The sequence below is a fragment of the Molossus molossus genome, unplaced genomic scaffold, assembly GCF_014108415.1.
Source record: "Molossus molossus isolate mMolMol1 unplaced genomic scaffold, mMolMol1.p scaffold_m16_p_6, whole genome shotgun sequence".
NCBI lineage: Eukaryota > Metazoa > Chordata > Mammalia > Chiroptera > Molossidae > Molossus > Molossus molossus.
Window position 1 is genome coordinate 87,750,134 of NW_023425399.1, and position 22,024 is coordinate 87,772,157.

At 44.0% G+C, this 22,024-nt stretch overlaps 1 protein-coding gene across 1 annotated transcript in view; it reads left to right on the forward strand.

Annotated features, from left to right (window-relative positions):
- Nucleotides 1–16,370, forward strand: part of MOCOS (molybdenum cofactor sulfurase) — a 54,251-nt gene extending 37,881 nt beyond the window's left edge. The window contains exons 11-15 of the mRNA XM_036245963.1: nucleotides 2,418–2,542; nucleotides 8,576–8,681; nucleotides 11,394–11,532; nucleotides 14,354–14,458; nucleotides 16,200–16,370. Coding sequence (XP_036101856.1) covers nucleotides 2,418–2,542; nucleotides 8,576–8,681; nucleotides 11,394–11,532; nucleotides 14,354–14,458; nucleotides 16,200–16,370 — 646 coding nt within the window. The remainder of the gene's footprint in view (nucleotides 1–2,417; nucleotides 2,543–8,575; nucleotides 8,682–11,393; nucleotides 11,533–14,353; nucleotides 14,459–16,199) is intronic.
- The last annotated feature ends 5,654 nt before the right edge of the window (nucleotides 16,371–22,024 follow it).

Below are 22,024 nucleotides of genomic sequence, written 5' to 3' on the forward strand. Positions count from 1 at the left end.
GTCTCCATCCCATCGGCTGCCGCTCCCTGGTGTATTCCTTTCCCCACACGGGCTCCTCGCTGCTCTTCGGACCTACCAAGCATGCTCCCTTCTCAGGACTTTGCACCCACTCCTTCTTCTGCTTGGAATGCTCTTCCCATTTCCACCCCCACAGGCTCAGCTCGCTCCCTCACCTCCATCAATATCACTGCTCTTCTCTGCCGAAAGGCCCCTTTCTTGATGATGTGTTTGTCTCTAACCTTTGTTCCCGCAGCCCCTCCCCCTCTGCTTGCCCTGCTGCACGTGTCTCCTCTGCACTTACTATTTCCCAGTGTTTGCCTTTAGTCCCTCCTACCAGAATTCTGATTTGAGAGGGCAGGATTCAGTCTGTGTTGCTTCCTGCAGAGCCTGGAACAGCACGGGGTGGGGGAGGCGGGGTGAGCGAGGAACAGTCAGAGGGGGTGGCTGCCTTGGAGTGGTGAGTGGGGACCTGAGTCATATTTTGAAAAGATGGGTTTATGGGTATGGAATAGTCAGAAGGGGGTGAGGGTCCAATTGGGAAGGCCAGCTGAGGCAAGATGGAGGCTTGGGCCAGGGTCAGGGAGAAAATCATGTGGGTGTCAGATATATATTCTGGAAGTAGATTCACCTTAACTAGCTGATGGATTGGATGTGGAGCCTAAGGGTGAGGGGGGTGTCATGTCTTCAGGTTGTATAATTTTCAGGTGATAACCTATAAATTATATCTCAAGTAGTTGTGGATTATTACCTAATCTGAGTTACTGATAATAAATCATCTGCCAAATTCTAGGAAATGTAGATAGTGAGGTTGAACATAATAATAGCATTTTTATTTTATTTCTTGATTGTGAATGTTTATAAATCTATTCATTGAATATATTATAAATGTATGTAAATCTAGTCTGGACCCCAAAACATGTGCAATAGCAACTTTTCTGATTGTGGGAACCTATCCAGTAGGTTCCCAGTCCATCTGATACCTGAACTAGTTTACTCTCCAAATACTAAAACAGTTAACTGTAACAGTTCAGTAAGGCTTCAAAAATGCCAATTGCCTATTAGTTGGCCCAATATGCTCATTAGTGGGTATTTGTGCTGAGTAGACCTCCATACTGCACAGTATGGACTCTGATTACATTTACTTCTGCTTGCCTTAATATCATGTAAGTCATAAACTATGTTAAATAATAAACCTGTGTCTAAATTGGGCTAAAATTTTTAGGGTCCCTGGGTCTCACTGGAATGATGAAGGGCTATTCCCTCAGGAAAGGTGTCAAGGTTTAGTGTGATGATCCTGCTGGGCATCACTGGGCATCATGGGCATCGTGCCATCCTGGGGACCAAGTATTGAGCACTGTGTGTGTGCATCCTTTCACCAGTACTTGTGCCAATAAACATTCACTGTGGCACATCAGATGAGGGCAATGAATTTTGTGTAAACATTTTTGCATGTCACTATTGTAGATCTTCTCATAGAAATATAGCCAGTTAGGAACACCTGCAGTTACTTATCCGGCTCGTTTCTGGTTGTACATTCATTTACCTGCATCTGAGAGGGATGTGATTTTCTGCTTAATAAATCTTTTCAGATAGCTAGAGGTTAGGTTCCTTATGCTCGAAGCCGTGAGTACTTGATATAATGAAAATGGAAGTTGGTGCAATCTCTCAAAGCACCAGAGAGAATGTGCTACAAAATAAGGTTTCATTCTTCTCTTCCCCTTCTAGATAAGAAAGGCAACTATTTTTTCTCAGTAAAAATTAAGGATAAGATAGGTTTTCAATAATATCTGTCTTATAATCCCACTATAAGATATTTGAAGTTTTCCTTATAAATTTTGGTGATGTACAGATTAAAATTTTTTTAAATAAGTAAAAAAATTTAAATTTGGAATTCTGTTTAAAAATTCTAGAAGATAGCAGAGTTTTTAAAAAACCATATCAATAAATGTACTTACATTATAGGCATAGTGGTTTTTGCACAAACCAAGCATGTCAGTCCACGCAGTCCGGCTGTGAGAAAATATTACGTTAATATTACGTAGTAAAAAACAAAGACACATGTCTGGGTCCAAGGGCTTCTTAAAGCAAACTAATGCTTTGGGAAGTCTCAAATTCCAAAGTTTGTGTTTCTCAGTGGCTATAATTAATATAAAGAAGGTCTTTCAAGAGGAACTTCTAAATCTTTTTATCTGATCTTAAAAAGTTTTACACCAGCCCCAGATCTCATGTCTCATGTGCCTTGGAAATCTCCCTTCAGCTTCCTAAGCACACCACTGTAGGCTTCCCTCTGGCTGGGGACTCAATGGTTTATATTATATTATATTATATTATATTATATTATATTATTTTTTGCCACTTGGATGGTTACTTAAAGAAATACTATCTAATATTCACCATTCCTTTTTTTTTTTGGTCAGGGTAAATACTTACGATTGTGGAGAAAAAGTCTCAAGCTGGTTGTCAAAGTGTTTGGGCCGTCCATGTCAGTTGATCAAACAAAGTTCGGACTTTGAAAGAAATGCGAAGAGGAAACACAGCAAAGGTATCACATTTCAGATTGGTTTTTAGGGCACAGGAACTCGGGCTTACCTTTGCATACACCAAAGCCAGCCTGTGCATGAAGTCACAGGGCAACTTGCTCGTGTACAGAAAGTGGGATGATCTGCCTTCGGCAGAACAGTCCCTGGTGGCCCCAGGTCAGCAGGACCTATGTGTGGTCCCCAGGAGAACCCTCAGAGGCCGGTGGCTTCCCAGACAGCTGCTTCACCTCTGCTCAAGCGCTCTGCCTCAGCCATGAGTATTTAGAAGCACAATTTTGTTTTGTTAAACAAAAACATCAGTAGCTTGTTAAGTCCTAAGAAAACCTGTTGGTTTTGGCTCTATCTCCAAATGGCTTGAGACTTTGGCAAATCCTTGGTGTCTCAATTTCTGTAGACCTCAGCTATGTAGACTTGTACACATTTGACAGTTTTCCTGCCATAGCTGTTTTTAGGATGAAATGAGACAGCAGAGGAGAAAGTAATTTGAAAGTTAATAGTACTATAGGGAAAGAATAGATCATTTTCAGGTGTCTTTTAAATTTTGTCTTCTTTTTTTTTTTTTATCCTCACCCAAGGACATTTTTCCATTTTTTACTCAGATAGAGCGGGAAGGAGAGAGAGGAAGAGAGAGAAACATCGATGTGAAAGGGACACATTGAGTGGCCGCCACCCACACGACCCAACCAGGGCATGGGACAAACTTCAGCCAAGGTACATGCCCTTAGCGGGAACTGAACCCGGGTCTCTGTGGACCGCAGGCTGATGCTCTAACCACTGAGCCAAACCGGCCAGGGCTAAATTTTGTCTTCTTAGGGAAGTGTTGCCTGACTTCTCTCTATAGAACCAAAGCCCTCATCTGAACATCCCCAGCTCTCTTCACTGTTTTATGTTTCTTTGTAGCACTGTTCACATCCTATAGACTATGTATTTTACTGTTCTACTCGTATGTGTGTCCTGCCTTCCCTTACTAGATCATAAACTTTGTGTGGGCAGGGATTTCTGTCTGCTTTGTTCAGGGCTGCATCCCCCATGCTTAGAACAGCACCTGGCAAATAGTAGTTGTTCATTAAATACTAGATACCTGAAGGCATGGGTCATTGCTACATTATTGGTTTGTGTAGGGATGACCTGTCCTAGTGATTAGCTCTCAGAGAGACTGGCTTTTAAACCCAAATAGCAATTTGATCACATGGGGACCAGTAATAGGGTCTTGGGACCTGCCCAGGTGACTCTATGAATCCCTGAAAATGTATGATAGAAGAATCAAAGGATGTAATCTACTTAGATGTTTACAAGTTCTGACAATTTTTCGTGTCATGAGCTATTAAAGAATTTGAGTTGCTATGTTGTGGAGAAGGAGAATAAACTTATACTCGTTTTATCTAGGAGTTGAGCTGGTGGTGTTTGGGCATGGGTTAGCTTAGAGGTATGATTAAATGGGAGAAATGGGCATTTTCATAAGTAGAGACACACAAGGAATGGGATTCATCAGGACCTGTGCTACTTTTATAAATGATCTTATTGAACAAGTTCCAATTACTTATAATGCCTCCTGTTTACCTGGGGCTTACTTAGTTGGGTCCTCAGGAGGCTGGCTGAGCTTATTAAGCAATTGTCATGGTCCTTTGGATCTCAGTTTAGAGGTAATGACTCACCAGAAGACATTGACACTACAGTAAATGTCTGTGCAAAGGGCATCTCTACACCTGGAATGAGTCTTGAAGGGCTTCAGAGAAGAGATGAGTTTGGAGCTACATCTTAATAGGCGAGTAGGAGTTTTCCAGGAAGAGAGAGGTGGAAAGTTTACCTGAAAGCAGTATTGCAGGGCTAGGCATTTCATGGGTTCAGAGAAAGGTTTAGGAAGGTTGGATGTGGCTAGGGGAGTATTGGGGCAGAGCTAGGCAGAAGGGATCAATGTGCTGCTGAGGAGTCAGTAAGTACTGTCTTGTGGTTGGGGGAACTCACTGAAGAATTCTAAGCTGAGGAGTTTCATGCTGCTGCTTGTGTTAGAAAGATACTCCTGGCATAGTATGGAGGCTGCATCAGAGAGGGAGGGAGGGGAAGGAAAGGGGTAGACAGGAGATGGCTGTGACTGTCCTAGTGGGACATGGGGGCCTGGGTAAGGTGAAGGTGGGCACAGGGAGAAGTCAGTTGCCTGCCCCGTACAGGGACTGTCAGCTTGTGAATATTTCCATTTCAAGGATGCCACTTATGGAGGTGAAGTCTCTACTAGTCTAGGTCTCAGGTCTTTGAACATTTTTGCGTTGATACACCTTAGAAGAATTTTTTAAAAGCTATACTACCTCCTCATACATCTTTATGTTGTCATCTAAATTTTAAAAAGAAGTTTAAAGGTGAATCTAAGATGGCTGCAGAGGAGGTGGAAGGTGCACTCACCTCCTCCCAGGACTAAACTGGAATTACACCTAAATTACAAAACAATCAACCTGAATAACCAACTGAAGACCAGCTGAACAGAAGTCTTATAACCAAGGATTTACAGAAGAGGCCACGTGGAGGCTGGTAGGAAGGGCAGATGTGGAAAGGGCTGGCTCTGTGAGCACCATGGGCGGTGGCTGAGATTCAGGAGGGATATCTCAGCTGCAAAGGTTCCTGCTGAGAAGCCTGGGGTCTCAACCCCAGACCAGAGCATCAGAGCTGGGAAGAAGCACCCATGTGACATCTGTTTATGAAAAGCAGCTGGGATTTTGTTCACCAGCGAAAGTCCGCTAGAGACACAGGTGCCCTCTTAAAGGGACAGCACACAAACTCTTATTTGCAGCCACTCATCCGGGGCTCCAGCAGAGGGAGTGTGGAGCAGACCAGAGTCCTGAGAGGAGAAACTGGTTGTGGCTCTGGGGAGATAGCTGAAGGGACAGCTGCCAGAATCCCTGTGCTGCATCACTTTCCCACACTACAAACGCCATCTTTCTTGGGTGGAGCGCTCCCCGCCATTCAGCATCAGCCTGGGGGGATGCGGTAGCCCCACCCTCTGGACTCCCTGTTGCCCCACCCTGCAGGGCTTTCACCCTGCTGAGGAGTCAGCTGCCTGAGTGTAGAGGTCTGGGCAATTTCTAGCATATTATAAATGTAGTCATTTAAATTAAAATTCATAGATCATCCTCTTAAACAGTAGCCAGTGGAATCTCAATACCATAGTAATTTGATTCCCGTAAATATTCATTGTATATATACACAAACCGTCTTTTAAAGGTCAGAACTTTTTAAACTTTCCTTTTCCTTCTTCATCTTACATTTCCACTCTACTTTCTAAGTGGGATTTTATCTTAGTGTTACATAGATTTATGCTTGAAAATCTTTCCTTGATCACCCTATCATATTTATCTGAAACTAAGATTCTATATAAATTGGAGTGTATAAACATTTGTAGGGTTTACTGTAATCACAAGAGTCTAAGTGTTAGGTAATTTCTTCTAGGTTGAGTTATCATAATTTTTAATAGTACACAGTTGATCAAAGCAACAAAAGTATATTACAAATTTCAAAAGATAGTGAAAACACTGTTGAAAACAAATCTCCTAACGAGGTGGCTGGACTCCCCACCATTAATTCCCATATTAATGAATAACTGTCACCTATGACCAGAACAGCTGGTGTTCAGCACTGGTTCTCTTCTGAAGAAACTTACTTGAGTGAATAAAGAGCTGGGGATGAAAGGAGTTTGGTGAACCCACTGTCACTCAAACCTTTTTTCTGAGACACAGGGACCTAACATTAAGAAGACTTTAATCATGTCACTTGACAACTTAATTAGGTGTGACAGTTTTGTGGAGAGCAAAGAACTGGAACCCATCTGACCTACAGGAGGATCATTCACCCAAGCTTTAGAGACTTCTATAATGTCAGCACAGACCCAAGGGTTTTGAATGGAGCTTTTGTTTTCCACCCTGGACATTTTTAGCCCCCAGGGCAAAGTGCCCAAGGAGAGGTGCAGCCTTTTTTCTGCAAAGTGGGAGAAAGGCCTTTTGTGGAGGGGCTGGGATTGCACCTTCTTCTCTGCAGAGCCATTTTAGCAAAGAGGACATTTGGAAGGGGATGGTTTGCAAAGTGATTGTCTTAGAAGTATCGATTCTCGCGTAGTCCAGGGTCCTCAGCCCTGGTTTGGAGACAGCTCACTAGTCTTTGGGCCAGCAAACCCCTTTCTCTAACATCTTGGGTAAAGACAGTGATGACGTGTCCCACACATGGGCGATGGAAGCTAGGCCACAGGCTGCCAGCAGTCTGGACACATTTGATATTTTCTTTCACCACCCACCCCCTTCCAGTAGTTTTAAAACTTGTATTGTTTATTTTTTAAAATACGTTTTTATTGATTTTTTTTAGAGAGAGAGATAAAAACATCGAGGTGAGAGAGAAACATCAATTGGCTGCTTGCTGCATAACCCCCACTGAGGATTGAGTCCACAACCCGGGCATGTGCCCTGACTTGGAATGGAACCAGGTCCTCCCAGTCCATGGGATGATGCTCCGTCCACTAAGCCACACCGGATACTTCTAAGAGAATCACATTTCATGCTTGCCCAAGGGCAAAAACCATCTTTTGTCTGATGAGATTCAGAAGAGCTTCCTGGGCGTGTGGCCCTCAACAAGGTGCCATTCCCTGCTGTCCTGGGGAAGGGCCCCCACTCTCCTGCGGCCCATCGCTCCTCTCTGAATGTTACCTCCAAGACTTCTCTGCTGGAACCATTTCACGTCAGCATTTTATTAGTATTATTTTTTCAGATTACTAACAGAGAATTCTAGGAGCTCATTTTCTTTTTGTATTGAGAGGTTTGAGCCATGCTTAAGACACTGGTATTATTTCCGGAGCAACATATTTTTCCCCCGTTGTAGAAATAGTCTCTATTTTTTTTTTTAATCCTCACCCGAGGATATTTTTCCATTTTTCTTCAGATAGAGTGCGAAGGAGGGAAAGAGAGAGAGAGAGAGAGAGAGAGAGAGAGAGAGAGAGAGATACATTGATGTGAGAGAAACACATCGACTGGTTGCCTCTTGCACGACTCCGACCAGGGCCAGGGACCAAACTGCAACCAGAATTGAAACTGTGACTCTTTGGTCCTTAGGCCGACATGCCAACCGCTGAGCCAAACGGGCCAGGGCTGTAGTCTCTATTTTTAAAACATGCAAGTCAATAAATGGAACATGATTGATTTGCATTTCAAGAAAGCAACTCTTCTTTTATTTTATTTAAAAATTTTAAATGTTATTTTATTAAAATTTTTTTGTAGTATAATAGACATATAACATATTAGTTTCGGGTATACAACATAATGGATTTGATATTTGTATATATTGTGAAATTACCACAATAAGTCTACTTAACATCCATCAGCACACATAGTTACCACAGACATTTTTTCTTGTAATGAAAACTTTTAAGATTTATTCTTCTAGCAACTTCAAATATGCAATACAGTATTATTAACTATAGTTTCCTTGCTGTACCTTATATCTCTAGGACTTACTTATTTTATAACTGAAAGTTTTTTCCTTTTGACCCCCGCCCCGTCACCCATTCTGCTTACCCTTGCCTCTGGCAACCACCAGTTTGTTCTCTGTATCCATAAGATTGTTTTAGTTTTTGTTCTTTAGAGTCCACATATAAGTGAGATCATATGGTGTTTGTCTTTCTCTGACTTATTTCACTTCACAAAATGAATGCCCTCTAGGCCCATCCTTGCTGTCACAAATGGCTGAATAATATCCCATTGTATGTATATCTTCTTTATCTAGTCATCCATCCACGAACTCTTAGGTTGTTTCCACATCTCTTCTTTTAATATTTTTTCTTTATTGATTGTGGAGAGGGAGAGAAAGATAGAAACACTGATGAGAGAGAACATTGATTGGCCGCCTCCTGCATGCCCCACACTGGGCATTGGGCCCACAACCTGGGCATGTGTCCTGACCAGGAATTGAACCAGTGACCTCTTGGTGCATGAATCAACGCTCAACTACTGAGCCACACCAGCCAGATGTTATATCTCTTCTTTTAAATACTCAATTGCTTTTAGGTCAGTCTGCTGATACAACAGCCACTCTTTCTCTGGTGAATGAGGCCCAGTATCTGCTGATAAACAGATCCAGCATTTTGAAACTTCAGCAGCAATTAACAGCCAGGTAAGAAAGATGGTTTTACTATTTGCTGTTTACCTCGGGGCTAACACACAGGTGTAACCACTGCCCCAGCAAGTGAGCCTGGCACCTACTTGGGGAGAAATGTCCCTAGAGTCACAGAGTCCAGGATATTGATTAAGAAAGAGACAGACCAGAGAAATCACAAAGCCCTTTAGATAAGTTCCAATGAACCTTTTTTTGTTGTTGTTAATCCCACCTGAGGATTTTTTTCCATTGAATATTTTTTAGAGAGAGTGGGAGGGTTGGGGTGGGGGGAATAAAGAGAGACAGCCAGAGAGAAGCGTTGATGTGAGAGAGACACATCCATTGGTCACCTCTTGCACTCTCCCCGACTGGGGCCAGGGATCGAACTTGCAATCCAGGTACTTGCCCTTGACTGTGAATTGAAGCCGTGACCCATTTGGGCATGGGCTGACGCTCTATCCACTCGCTGAACCACACCGGCCAGGGCCCATTAACCTTTCTAAGGTTCTCTTTTTATCTTCCAATGTCCTTCTTGATGCCCTCAAGATGCTGAGTAGAAAACCCCGATTCTCATTTTTTAATCATTCCATTTCTTAACACTTGCTTTAATGGAATTGCCACCAACTTGATCTAGTGACATTGCCCACCCTCCCACTGTCTTCTGTCCCCTAGGAGCCTTGCTCTACTTCCACAGTCTTTTCGAGGGAAGAGAAGAGTGGCTACGAAAGCTTTTAAAGTTGTACTTGTAGATATTTGTTTGTACCTTCAGACAGAACTTGCACCCCTCCTGTTCACTCCTGCCCAGGGCTCTCCCAAGGGCCCTGACTGTGACCAGAGGTCCGCTTTAGAACGGGTCTCTGTTGTCCAACCCCCCTCTTTGTTTTTTTTTAGAGGAAATTGCTGTCCCAAGATCATCAGGCAATTAGGGGGAAAAAAAATCACTGTTATGCGAGAGCTGGACTGCTCATTCCTAGTCCACAGGACAGAGAGGTGTGCACACGCCTGTCAGCACCGTGAGGCAGGGATGCTGTGGCTCTCACATGCCATGTGCTCCTGTGCATTTGAGTGCACACTCGCAAAGATATACAAGTACAGCCTAATAAATGTGACAAAGATAGACTGTTGGTAGTAATTCCTGTTTATAGTCATTGGCAAAATCGTGCAATGTTGTTTCTGTGCCGGGGCCCAGCGCTCCCTTCTTGGGAGCAGAGTGTGACATGGCTGCCTGGTCCCCGGGTGTTCACTGAGTTTTAGCTGTACTGAGTGACCCTCCTTGTCAGGTACCCAGAGTGCTGGGGAGAGCAGGTCTGCGGTTTTCTGGGATTCTTGGTATAGAAAGAGAGGAGGTGGAGACGGGCTTGCTGCAACCTTGGTTCCTACCAGGAGGGGACCACGTTTTCAACCAGCTGGTTTAGGGCACGGCTGACAATCCAGGGATAGGTGGGGCAGGTGATTAAAGGTAAGAGGAACAGCCCGGTTGGTGTGGCTGCGTGGCTGAGCGTCGACCCATGCACCAAGAGGTTGCCGGTTCCATTCCCGGTCAGGGCACATGCCCAGGTTGTGGGCCCAGTCTCCAGTGGGGGGCATGCAGGAGGCGACCAGTCAATGCTCTCTCTCATTGATGTTTCTAGTTCTCTCTCCCTCTCTTTTAGCTGATGAAATTTTAGTCCTCATAGGTCATGGGAGTTGCACAGTTAGAAGCAAAGCTAGACTTAGCCCTCCTGCTCCTGGATTTCTGCACACCATTGATTGTGCATGAAGGGGATGGGGATACAACTGTGGACCCCTTCCTCCCCCAGAGCCTTTCAGTTCTGTCTCCAGGGAAAATTCCAGTCAGACTCAAGGATTTCTCCCAGCTTAAACAATTTAAAAAATAATTTTGTTGAAGTACAACAAAGTGCAAAAATCATTAAGTCCATGGCTCAGTGAACTTTGCTGATGTATTTACCTTGCAACCACCACCCAGGTCAAGTAGAGAACATCTCCAGTACCTCAGAAACCTCCCTCCATCCTCTCTTAGCCACCCCCACCCCCCACTGTCCTGACTTCACCATAGACAGTTTCACCAGTTTTTAAACTCAATGTAATGAGATAAAGCATTGTGCTCTTTTGTCAAGATGCTTTTTCAGATGCTTTTTCTCTTGTGTGTGTGTGTGTGGGGGGGGGGGGTACGTGGAGGTGCAGAGACCTATTTTACAGGACCCCAAGGCAATAAACAAAAACTTTAAACAAGAATTGAAAATGGCATATGCTAATTAAAATTGCAAACAGAATGGAAGTTAGGAAATAAATATCAACCCCCCAAATATACTCCATATTGCTTTATGATGTTTTAATATCCCCAAAGAATATGATGTTTTGGTAATTAAGCTGGACTCTTTTTGAATGTCTTATCCTGACTCATCTTGTAGAATTGGGATTTTCTCAGAAGTTCGTTTCCTTGACCTCTCTTGACCTGGTTCCCCAAATACTTCATGTCTCAAATGAAGATTTACTCACTCTGTGCCCTCCCCCGATGTGGGATCATATCCCAAGGGAGACCACTGAGATCTATCTAACACATGGATGTCTCTTGGCCTCATGATAAAAGCATGTTCTGATCATCCAGGCCTCAGGCCAGAGGACAGTTGATGAAGGCAGATTTTGAGTGGTAGAAATATTGACTTATTACAACAGTGTAATTATCCACCCCTCTTCCCTCCCTTTCCCTTTTTGGTATGTCTTCAACAGTGACGAGAATGGAAAGGAGGAATTATTTCCAATGAAAGATCTCATCTTACGTTTCCGTGCCAATATTATTACCAACGGAACAAGTGCTTTTGAAGAAGAGAAATGGGATGAGATTTCAATCGGTTCCTTGAATTTCCAGGTGAGTTCTGGGAAGTTCTGTTCTCCTTTCTCAAGGGTCACTGATGGAGACGGAATCCTAGGCCAGGATGGGAATCCTTCCCAGTCTTTGATTCTCATCTACAAAACTTCAGCAGGAGGGTGTGTGACATCTGCATTTTGCAGTGCCCCTTGGAATGATCCATTCCGTATTTCCCACGAGTGTGGCAACGGTCAGTTTCATATGAAGAGGAGAGAGTGTGCCCGCTACAGGTGATGGAGGGCTCAGTGTAGCCTCCACCTCGTCATTATGCCTACGCTTAAATTCTGTTTTCTTGGATAGCTTGTGTCTATGAGACGTTCATCCTGCTGAACTTGTTGGACTTTTTTGACTGTTTGAAGTTCATGGAGGAGGACCCAGATGCAATGGCTGCTGCACTTCCCCCCATGCTCCAGCTTCTTGCCTTGTTGGGGAGGAACTTGCAGTCAGAGGCAAAGCCACCGGGATGCCCCCTCTCCCCATGCTTTGGGAGCGTAAAGCACCCCCTCCAACGATCCCCCACACCTGAACCCATCATCCTTTCCTAACTCTACAGGCTCATCACCTTATCCCCTTTGCCTGTCATGTCCACCTTCTCACCATTCCCTAAATAAGCAAGCTTCCTGCCTCAGGGCCTTTGTCCTGGCTGCCCCTTCTCCTGGCACATTCTGCCTGGCAGCTACTTCAGGGTCTCAGCTCAGATATCTCCTCCTTGGAAAGGATGTTTCTGACCCACCACGTGGCCAGGCTCTGCACAGCACCTGCTTATTCCTTCAAAGCATACAAGGATGGGGACCAAGTCTGTTTTGTTCCTTACTGTACTTCCAGGGCCTAGATCAGTCCTGGCCCAGAGTCAGTGCTCAACAATTGTTGAGGTAATGAATGGACAGGAAAGGTAAGGAATAGCTAGGGATAGAGGGATGGGTCATCTGCACAGAATATGCCCAGTTCTTTAGTGGGGCATGAAATCACTTTAATAATAGTGGTGTTGCCCTGGCCGGTTTGGCTCAGCGATTAGAGTGTTGGCCTGCGGTCCAGAGACCCGGGTTTGGTTCCCCTTAGGGGCATGTACTTCAGTTGCAGTTTGTCCCCAGCCCTGGTTGGGTCGTGTGGGTGGCAGCCACTCCGTGTGTACCTTTCACGTCGATGTTTCTCTCTCTCTCTCTTCCTCCCACTCTATCTGAACAAAAAATGAAAAAATGTCCTCAAGTGAGGATAAAAAAAAAAATAGTGGTTATTAGCCAGTTGTATAAACTGACTCTCGGGGCTTCTCATGTTATCATAATGATGGTTTCCATGTTTGAGCATGACTGAGGGCTAGGCCTGGGCTTGGCTTCTAAGAAATAGCATCTGGACTCCTTATCAAATCCAGCCAAGGAGCTGGGTGGGGAAATGAGGTCTGTAGAGGTCACGGTCTGCTGAGTATCCCAAGGTAAATACTGGGCAGAGCCCTTTTACTGCACGGCAGCTGCTTATGAGGCCTGGAATCTTGACTTTGGTACCACAGTGAGGTTATATTTTCTCTGGTTTAATGCCCAACAACCAGAATATGAGCGATAGGTAGAGGCCAGGACACATCCACATTTAGTTGCGTGTGAGCATAGGAGAAAATGGTTATGAGAAAATTGGGTGCCTTTGCACCTTTCCTGTGTGCAATCACAAAAGCTACTGGTCATCACTGGGCTACATTCTTTTTTTCATATACAGTTGTCTCTCGTTTAGTGCGGTTAATTCATTCCAGGCTCTAGCGGTTGCACCTGGCGTTGAAGGAGTCCTGGGGTGCTCGAATACACAGGGCTACAGTCCATATGTATAGTACTTTTAATTTTAATTGTAATACAGGGGTATATAATTGACTCAGACAACCGAGTGTGCACTGTATCATTTTCACTGTCTCGATCCACTTTTTAATGAATATATTTGAAAAAACCGCGATAGAGTGAAGCCGCGAAAGTCGAAGCGCGAAGTAGCGAGGCACGACTGTACTAACATTTATGGGGGATTTTCTTTCTATAAAAGCAATTTGTGCTCATGGAGGACCATCCAGAATAGAAGTATGACCCCTGTTAAGAAGCTGTGTACTGTGTTTTGTGTACATATGTACACACACATATAAGAATACACATGTAATTTTGTTTCCTGCTTAATTCCAGCTGTAAAAATAAATATCTCCCATTTTTAAAGCCCTTTATAGATTAATTTAAAAACCTGCATGATATATGTTATATGGATGTACCATGGTTGACTTAACCATTCTTCTCTACTATTTGGTGTGTAAGACACTACCAGATTTTCCCTATTATAAATAATGTGAGCACTATCCTTGCACATGAGTCTGTGTTTGTATTTCTGATTCTTTTCTTGGGTTAAATTCCTAGTAGTGAAAGTGCTGGGTCAAAGGACGGGGACACACTCAGGTTCTTTCTGGCGACTTCCTCATAGAGACTCAGCACGGGTCTGTGGCTGTTCATCTTCTCCCAGTTTGTCCCCCAGTCACTTAGTTCTTTTCTTCCTGGAGGATCCCCAGCATTCCCAGATAACCACCTGAGATTCACAACAGCTCTTGTTTCTCTGCAAAGCCCTGAAGCAGCAACTTTCAGCTGAAAGTCAAGTACGGATGGGTCCCCCGTGGCATTGTGAAGAGGCGCCACTTTCTGGCTCCTTACAGTTAAGAGTAGACTATTGAGCATTTTTGTGTAAGTCTGAAATTGGCCGGGGAATGGCCTTTTACACCCAAAATTCATCTGGACCCAGAGTCTTCCCTGTAGAGTCGGAGGGTCTGGTCACTTTCATGGCAATGATCTTATCTGCCCTCACCTCTCAGGTTTTGGGGCCTTGTCACAGATGCCAGATGATTTGCATTGACCAGCAAACTGGACAACGGAACCAAGATGTTTTCCAAAAGCTTTCAGAGAGTCGAGAGAGAAAGGTAAGCATGACTGCAAAATACAACACCTCATTTTAAGGTCCTGGTGTTTAATCTACCCCAGAACTATGTCTCTAACAGGGCTGAGTAATTTTCAGAATCGGGGAAACCTGCAAAGGCTGATGGGCCACCGTTAAGGTGCCGACTCCACCTGTGGCACCATCTTATCTTTCCTTTCCATCCCTATCTTCACTTTAAAACATTTTGTTATTGACTGTTTTTTAGAGAGAGAGGAAGAGAGAGGGAGAGAGAGAGAGAGAAATATTGATGAGAGAGAGGAGCATCAATATCAATTGGCTGCCTCCTGCATGTCCCCTACTGGGGATTGACCCCAAAACCCAGGCATGTGCCTTGACTGGGAATTGAACCAGTGGCCTCTTAGTGCATAGGTTGATGCTCAACCACTGAGCGACACCAGCTGGGCCCTATCATCACTTTTATGGGGCCCTTATTAAGTGTACTTTCTATGTCCTTGAGTCTTGTTGAAGAGACATAGAGTATAAATAAGAAGTAAATAAGTAAAGTAGTTCTATTTTTGAATCATTGTTTTCTTCACTGCAGAGTTCTCATGAAGAGTAAAATGCCTGTGGTATAAAGTAGCTGCATAGAAACAGTCAATAAATTTTACTACATTAAGCATATAAGTCTTCTTGAGGGTTAAAATGACTAAAGGCTGTTGATGTGGAGTCCACGTTTTAAAAGCAAAACTTCTAACAGATTTATTTCCAGGCTCACTGTCTGTTAGCACTTTTTGTTTGCATAGAATTTCAGGAAGTCAAGCAGTTAGGCTGCATAGAACAATTCTTGAAGATTAACTGAAATAATGCAAATATTTCATCTCTCTCCAATAATAAATTGGCACGTTAAATCAGGGTCAAATCTTCTGCACTGTTTCCTGTGTTGCTCCAAAACCAGGCTTTTGTTTCACAGTATTTGATTGACACAATCTCCCTACAGATACGGGGTAGAGATGGTCTTTAGAGGTGTTGCACCTGAGTGTTACACCAACATGTCTGTCTGCTCAGCCGGGGCAGGCTGTCGACTGGGGATATGAGGACCTTGAGCCTGCCCCCTGCAGGTTGCCAGGAGAGGGGATGGGTGGGCACAAACACTGTGATGCATCAAAGCATCACTATAATTCTCATGTGCACAAATCTTTCTTAATTTTTAAAATTTTGGAATATTTTTAAATTTAACGAAAAATTACAAAGAGAGCACAGAGAGTTTCTGTGTACTCTTCACACACATGTGCACAAATCTGAAGGAATTCATTTGCCCCCAGCCCCTAGTCTAGAGCCTGGAACATGGGGAGGGGGTGGCCAACTGATGTTATCTCAGGAATGAACAGATCTGGGGGCATGTCACATATTCCAAAGGGCTCTTACTGGCTCACTGGCATTGGTGGCAGACTGTGGGCAGACTGCATTTGGGATTTTCCATATTCATTCTGGAGAATTTGGAGAACTTCACTGGCATCACATATTCTCAAGGAAGGAGGAAGAAGAATGGGCCCACCATTAACGAGACGTGGGGTGACTGTTGGGAAAGGACGCCTCAGAATGAGAATCTTTGGTGTCTGAAATGAGGATTCTCCTTGTCTCCCACTATATTTTACTAAGTGACAGGACATAGTAAGTCCCAGTACATGTCTTTAAAGATCTGACTTAATTTTAGTTGAACATTATTTACAGAATGATTTCAACTGCTAAAATAATCTAGCTTGTGGTTGCTGGTTTGTTCACAGGTGAACTTTGGAGTGTACCTGATGCATATGTCTTTGGATTTATCGTGTCCACGTTTCCTGTCTGTAGGATCTTGGGTGCTCCCTGTCTTGAAAGAAAATGCAGAATGCCAGGATTTACCTGCTTCCGAGAAACATCAGAATGTTATCTCCGAAGATTTTCTTTTAGCATAAATTAAAATTTATCTTTTACAACTATCTCTATTCTTATTAAGATCCTCATGGGGTTCAACAGAACTTGGTCTTTTGAACAAGGAGAGTTCTTTGCCTCTTGGAGGTGGAGAGCCCTCTTGCTGGCTTCCCCCTCCGTCTAACCCCTCCGTCTAACCCCTCCCTCTCTCCCCGTGCACTGCCCTGGCCCTTGTGCTTTGGGGGGTGGGGGGGGTGGGACAATTCAGCATGAATGCTACACCCATGCCCCACAGTGCTTCCACCTGTATTGGAAGTATAATAGCTTTAATTAGATGAGCTGCATGTTTAATGAAGCTCACTGGGAATATTTAACTTCCTCCATTTTGCCATTTTCCCACGCTCTTACTTTGTCTTTAGAAACAATCTTCAGGTGCTCTTCAATCCCCTCGTATGGAGGAAGGCAGTCTAATCTTGAGGAGTGAGAATGTGCCCCTCTCCGTCCCACGTACATAGAGGAGGTGGGTCTATGCTCAGGGCCCCAGAGTGTGACTTGAGAGACCATGTTCCTTAGGAGAAGTTTGGCCAGGATATTTATGTGCTGATCAAAGGCGCAGATCATCCACCCCTTCCTTCTTGCTTCCTATCCCTGTCCCCCGTTCCTCTACCCGTTTGTCGATGCACTGAGGACTCTTCATGCGTCTGAAGTGACACTCATTGAAGGTGGTGTTATTTGAGCAATTGTGTTCCCTTCTACGAGCCCACTGGACATTGTTGGTCCGTCCACCCCAGAGCCTTCAAATCCTAGTCAAGAAGAACTTTGGAGATTTAGGGAGTCTGTGTGCCCCCTGTGCCCAGTGCTCTTACAGTCTCCAGCAGAATATGTCCAGTGATAGAAAGCTGACTCTCTAACAAAGTTACCTGTCCCACTGAGTTGCTCACAAATTCTTCCCTATTTGAGCTTGTATCTGCTTCCCCATAACTTCTAGCCACGGGTCTCGCCCTGTCGTCTGGAGCAACATAGAGTGAGCTTGTACACTCCCACGTCCACTCTGCCAGAGTCCTGCTGGAGCACAGGGTCCAGTGAAAACCCCGGGCCATCAGCCAGAACTCCAGCCCTGCCCACCTGCCCACCTGCCCACAGCCTCTTTCTAAAGCCAGTGTCACCACATTTCTCTGCTGCCCAACTGTGTAGCTGGTGATGCCCACTCAGGCTTCTGTGTCTGATCTAATCAGAGCCCCGGGGATTCGGAGTGGATTTGTTTCATTATCACTGTTCCCAGCACTCTGTGAGATTTGGAAGATGAGGTGCGGCTCTGTTCTCGAGGGTTGCTGTACTGTCACTGGGTATGCAGAACTAAGTGGACGGAGTGGCCTCTGACTCCGTGGTTTCTGAGGTCAGTGGGAGAGGAGGTTAGGTGGGGTTTTATTATTTCAAACTTTATTAAAAATTCGACCTCTTTTAAGACCCAGCACCACTGCCTCCTGTATATGGGCCTATCCTCCTCGGCCAGCCAACCGAAAAGCACTAGTTCTCATAGAGATTCCAGCTACACGTGTATTGTGTATATTCTGTGGGGTGGTTTCATATTCAGACTTCTCGTGCATTTATGATTCTGTGTCCCTTCCTTGGTTTCCACCTCCTGAAGTTCAGCCATATGTGCTTCTAAGAGAATATGAAAATCAAGGGCAATGTCATGTCCCTTGAAACTACTTCTAACACCAAATCTCAGAGAGCCACCGAAAGTCAAATTGTGTTTTTTTGCAGTCCCAAGTGCAGGCAACATCAACATGTCTTTCTGGGTGTTCCCTTCACGGTCCTTGAAGCAGGGGAGAGATTCTCTTTTGCATGCCTTAGGTAGGTGCTAAGACCCCTTCGAGGGGGGTGGTGGTGCTGGCTTTTTCCCATCGACACTCACCCTCATCGCCTCCTCAGCCTTGTGGGAGGGGGAAGGCAGGCAGGCGCCTTCCTCCTGTTGACAGATGGCCATGCATATGCTTCCCATCTATATGTGCCAAACAGGATCTGGGGCTACAGAAATGAAAGAAACAGCATGTGCGTTCAAAGACCGCACCTTAGGGATGACACCAAGAGGGGAAAGAGACTAATAAACAGTCAGGTGTGACACAGACTGTTTCAGAGACATGCTGTACCCTGATGCGTGCATTTGTAGTTTGGGGAGAATTGAGGGCACAACTAGAAACAGAAGGAAAGCTGACAGACACTTTCTTTTTTTAAAAAAAATTTTATATATATATATATTTTTATCCTCACCCGAGGACACTTTTGCATTTATCTTGAGATAGAGTGGGAGGGACAGAGGAAGGAAGAGAGAGAGAGAGAGAGACAAACATTGATGTGAGAGAGACACATCGAGTGGTCGACACATCGAGTGGTCGCCACCAATACGACCCCCAGGGACAAACTGCAACCAAGGTACGTGCCTTTAGTGGGAACCAAACCCGGGCCTCTCTGGTCCACAGGCTGATGCTCTAACTGCTGAGCCAAACCAGCCAGGGCTGACAGACACTTTTTTATGGGCCTTTTCCCAATTCCCGTCTTGTGCTGACAAAATTAACTTTTATGTATCTCATCTTGCCAATCCCCAAGTTAAAATTATCATCTTATATGAGCAAGTTACTGAACAGTACTCACCTCATAATTGTTTGAGAATTAAATGGGACATTCTGTGTTTTAGCTGTGGTAAAATCATGTTTGAGTAAGCCACGCCTACCACCTGGTGGCAGCATTAGGCAAGTGCAGGCTTTGTTACTTCCAGAGGCTGGAAACTAGCTCAGATTGGGTCAGCAAATCTGAGAGGATGGCCAACATCAGAGCACCTCTCTCGGCCTGGCTTCCTTAATAGACCAGCTCTGAGAAATTTTTATTATTGATGTTGGAGCCCTTTAAAAGTTAGTTCCTGAATTATTTCTTGGTCAGATTAATTTTCAACCTATACCACATCAACCATTCTTGTGAGGTCCCCTATTTTTCTTAGGATTTTTAAAAAGGTATGCTGCTGCCTGGCCAGTGTGGCTCGAGCACTGGCCCATGGACTGAGACGTCCTGGTTCGATTCCTGGTCAAGGCACATGACTGGGTGTCAGGCTCTATCCCCAGTAGGGGGCGTGCAAGAGGCAGCTGATCAGTGTTTTTCAAATTGACATTTCTATCTCCCCCTTCCTCTCTCTAAAAAAAATCAATAAAAACATATATTTTTTAAAAGTATGCTGCTTTTAATCAGCTGTTTTGCCAGGTTTCTCTCTCTCTCTCTCTCTCTCAGTTTTAATATATAGTACCTGGTCTCTCAGCTGCAGATCCAGGATTTCTGGATGTGAAGCTAATGCGATTTTAAAATCATCTTTAAGGAAAATAATACAAAAATAAAATTAGGTACAAAGATGAATTTTTAATTACATGAGAAGAGAAAGGGCTTTGGGAGAGGTCTGTACAAGTGAGAGGCCCTGAATCTAAGCTTTTCATTTTTGCCTGGTTTTCTCGCCTGTTTTGGCTTTTTGCAGTTTTCAGAATAAACCGCATTTTGTTCACTTTCTAAGATAACAGCCACACAGAGACCTGTTCTGGTCTTCTACCTTCCACCTGTGGCTGGAAACTACTTGTTTCCACTCCATCCCTGCTCCCCAGCGAACAGCCTCTCCTTAGCCTCTTCTCAGCTGAGGGCTGCAGCAGGCTTCACTCTTAGGAGAATCATCACATAGGCCTTGGGAATATGGGTCATTTGGGAGGGGATTCTGTGGTCCCGGCTGCCTGGAGAACTAAAGAGAGAGCGACTTGGGTCCCAGGTGGGCATGGACTCTTGGTCCTATGGACGCCTTTCCCTTTCGAAGGGATGGACAGAATGAGGCCCTGAAAACAAGGAGCATAAGGCCATGGACCCTCTTGCTCTGGCCGGGGGCAATACTGGTAAGAACTTTTCTGGGTGCAGTGAACTACCCCTAAGAGAAGACCTACAGATGCTCAAGGACAAAGCCATTTCCCCACTGGCTTCATCTAGTGAAACCCACCTAGAGCTTCCAGTCAGTTTTTAATCTAAATGAACAGCCAAGGACCACAAAAAATTTAGGACAACCTCTACTATAAAATAACAAAACTGAAAAACGGAGGGAAAATTACCCCCTCAAAGAACACAGAAACAGTGCAATGAACTGAAAACTTCAAAGAAAATATAAATAATAAAACCAGGAATATCTTGGAAAAAAGAATAAGATATTTAAAAAAAAATCAGAGGACAAGAAAAAGTTATTGAAAATGAAAAACATGGGGACTCTAGTACACTGCTGGTAGGAATGCAGACTGGTGCAGCCACTATGGAAAGCAATATGGTGTTACCTCAAAAAATAAAAAAATTAACTGCCATTGATCCCACTTCTAGGAATATACCCTAAGAAGCCTGAAACACCAATCAGAAAAAATATATGTGCCCCGATGTTTGTAGCAGCACTATTTACAATAGCTAAGATCTGGAAACAGCCCAAATGTTCATCAGTAGACAGATGGATGAAAAAGCTGTGGTACATATACACAATGGAGTACTATGCAGCTGTAAGAAAGAAAGATCTCTTATCCTTTGAGACGACATGGAGGGACCTGGAAAATATTATTCTAAGTGAAACAAGCCAAACAGAGAAAGATAAGTATCATATGATCTCACTTATTTGTGGAATATAATGAACATAACAGTCTGAGGAATGGGGTAGTCCCAGAGACGTGGAAGTGGGGTACAGACTGACAATCCCCAGAAGAGGGGGTGGGGGGAGGAGATAAACCACAGAACTTATATGTATGTATGCATGAACAATGGATATGGACAACAAAGCTGGGGACAGGGTGGGGAGGGAGAAGGAGGGGGGTGTCAGTGGGGGAAAAAGAAACATCTGTAACAAAAATAATTAATTAAAAAATAAAAAGGAAAAGAAAATGAAAAGCATGAATGCTGAAATGAAAAATTTATTAAAAGAAAAGGAACATATAGTTGAAGAAATTGCTCGGAAAGTCTAACAAAACAATCAGATTAACAAAGTGGAAAAGTTAAGAAAATTAGAGGATCTGTTTAGCGGTCCAACATCCAAATAATAGGAGTTCTAGAAAGAGCAAGCAGAGAAAACTGGAGAGGAAATGATCCAAGACATGGTAGTAGAACATGCCCACAAATCAAAGAACAGGATCTCTAGGTCAAAAATACCAATGAAATGTCAACATGATGAATGAAAAAGAACTCACATCAGGAACTCACCTACCTCACCAGAAAATTTAAGTATATTGCAAATAACCAGTAGGTTCCAAATCTTCCAGAGAGAGGGAAAGGTTACACACACAAAGTAAAGAATCACCATACCACAGACTTCTTAGTGCCAACAATGAAACAACACCTCAAAATTGTGAGTGAAATTAGTTTTCAACCTAGAATTACATGTCATGTGTATTACATTGATGCAGAGATGACAGCAACAGTTATTCATATCTGGGTAACCATGCCTCTTTGCAATGTGACTTTGCTTCTCCTTCCATCAAGAATTGGAATTTATTTCCCCGCTCTTTGAATGCTAGCCTTGATGTACTTTGACTAAAATGAAAGTGGCAAAGGTGACACAGCATAAACTTGGAGCTCAAGGCTCAAAGGACCCTGAAGTTTTTGCTCTTGACTCTTAGAATGCTACCCTAAGACGGCCGGTGGGAAG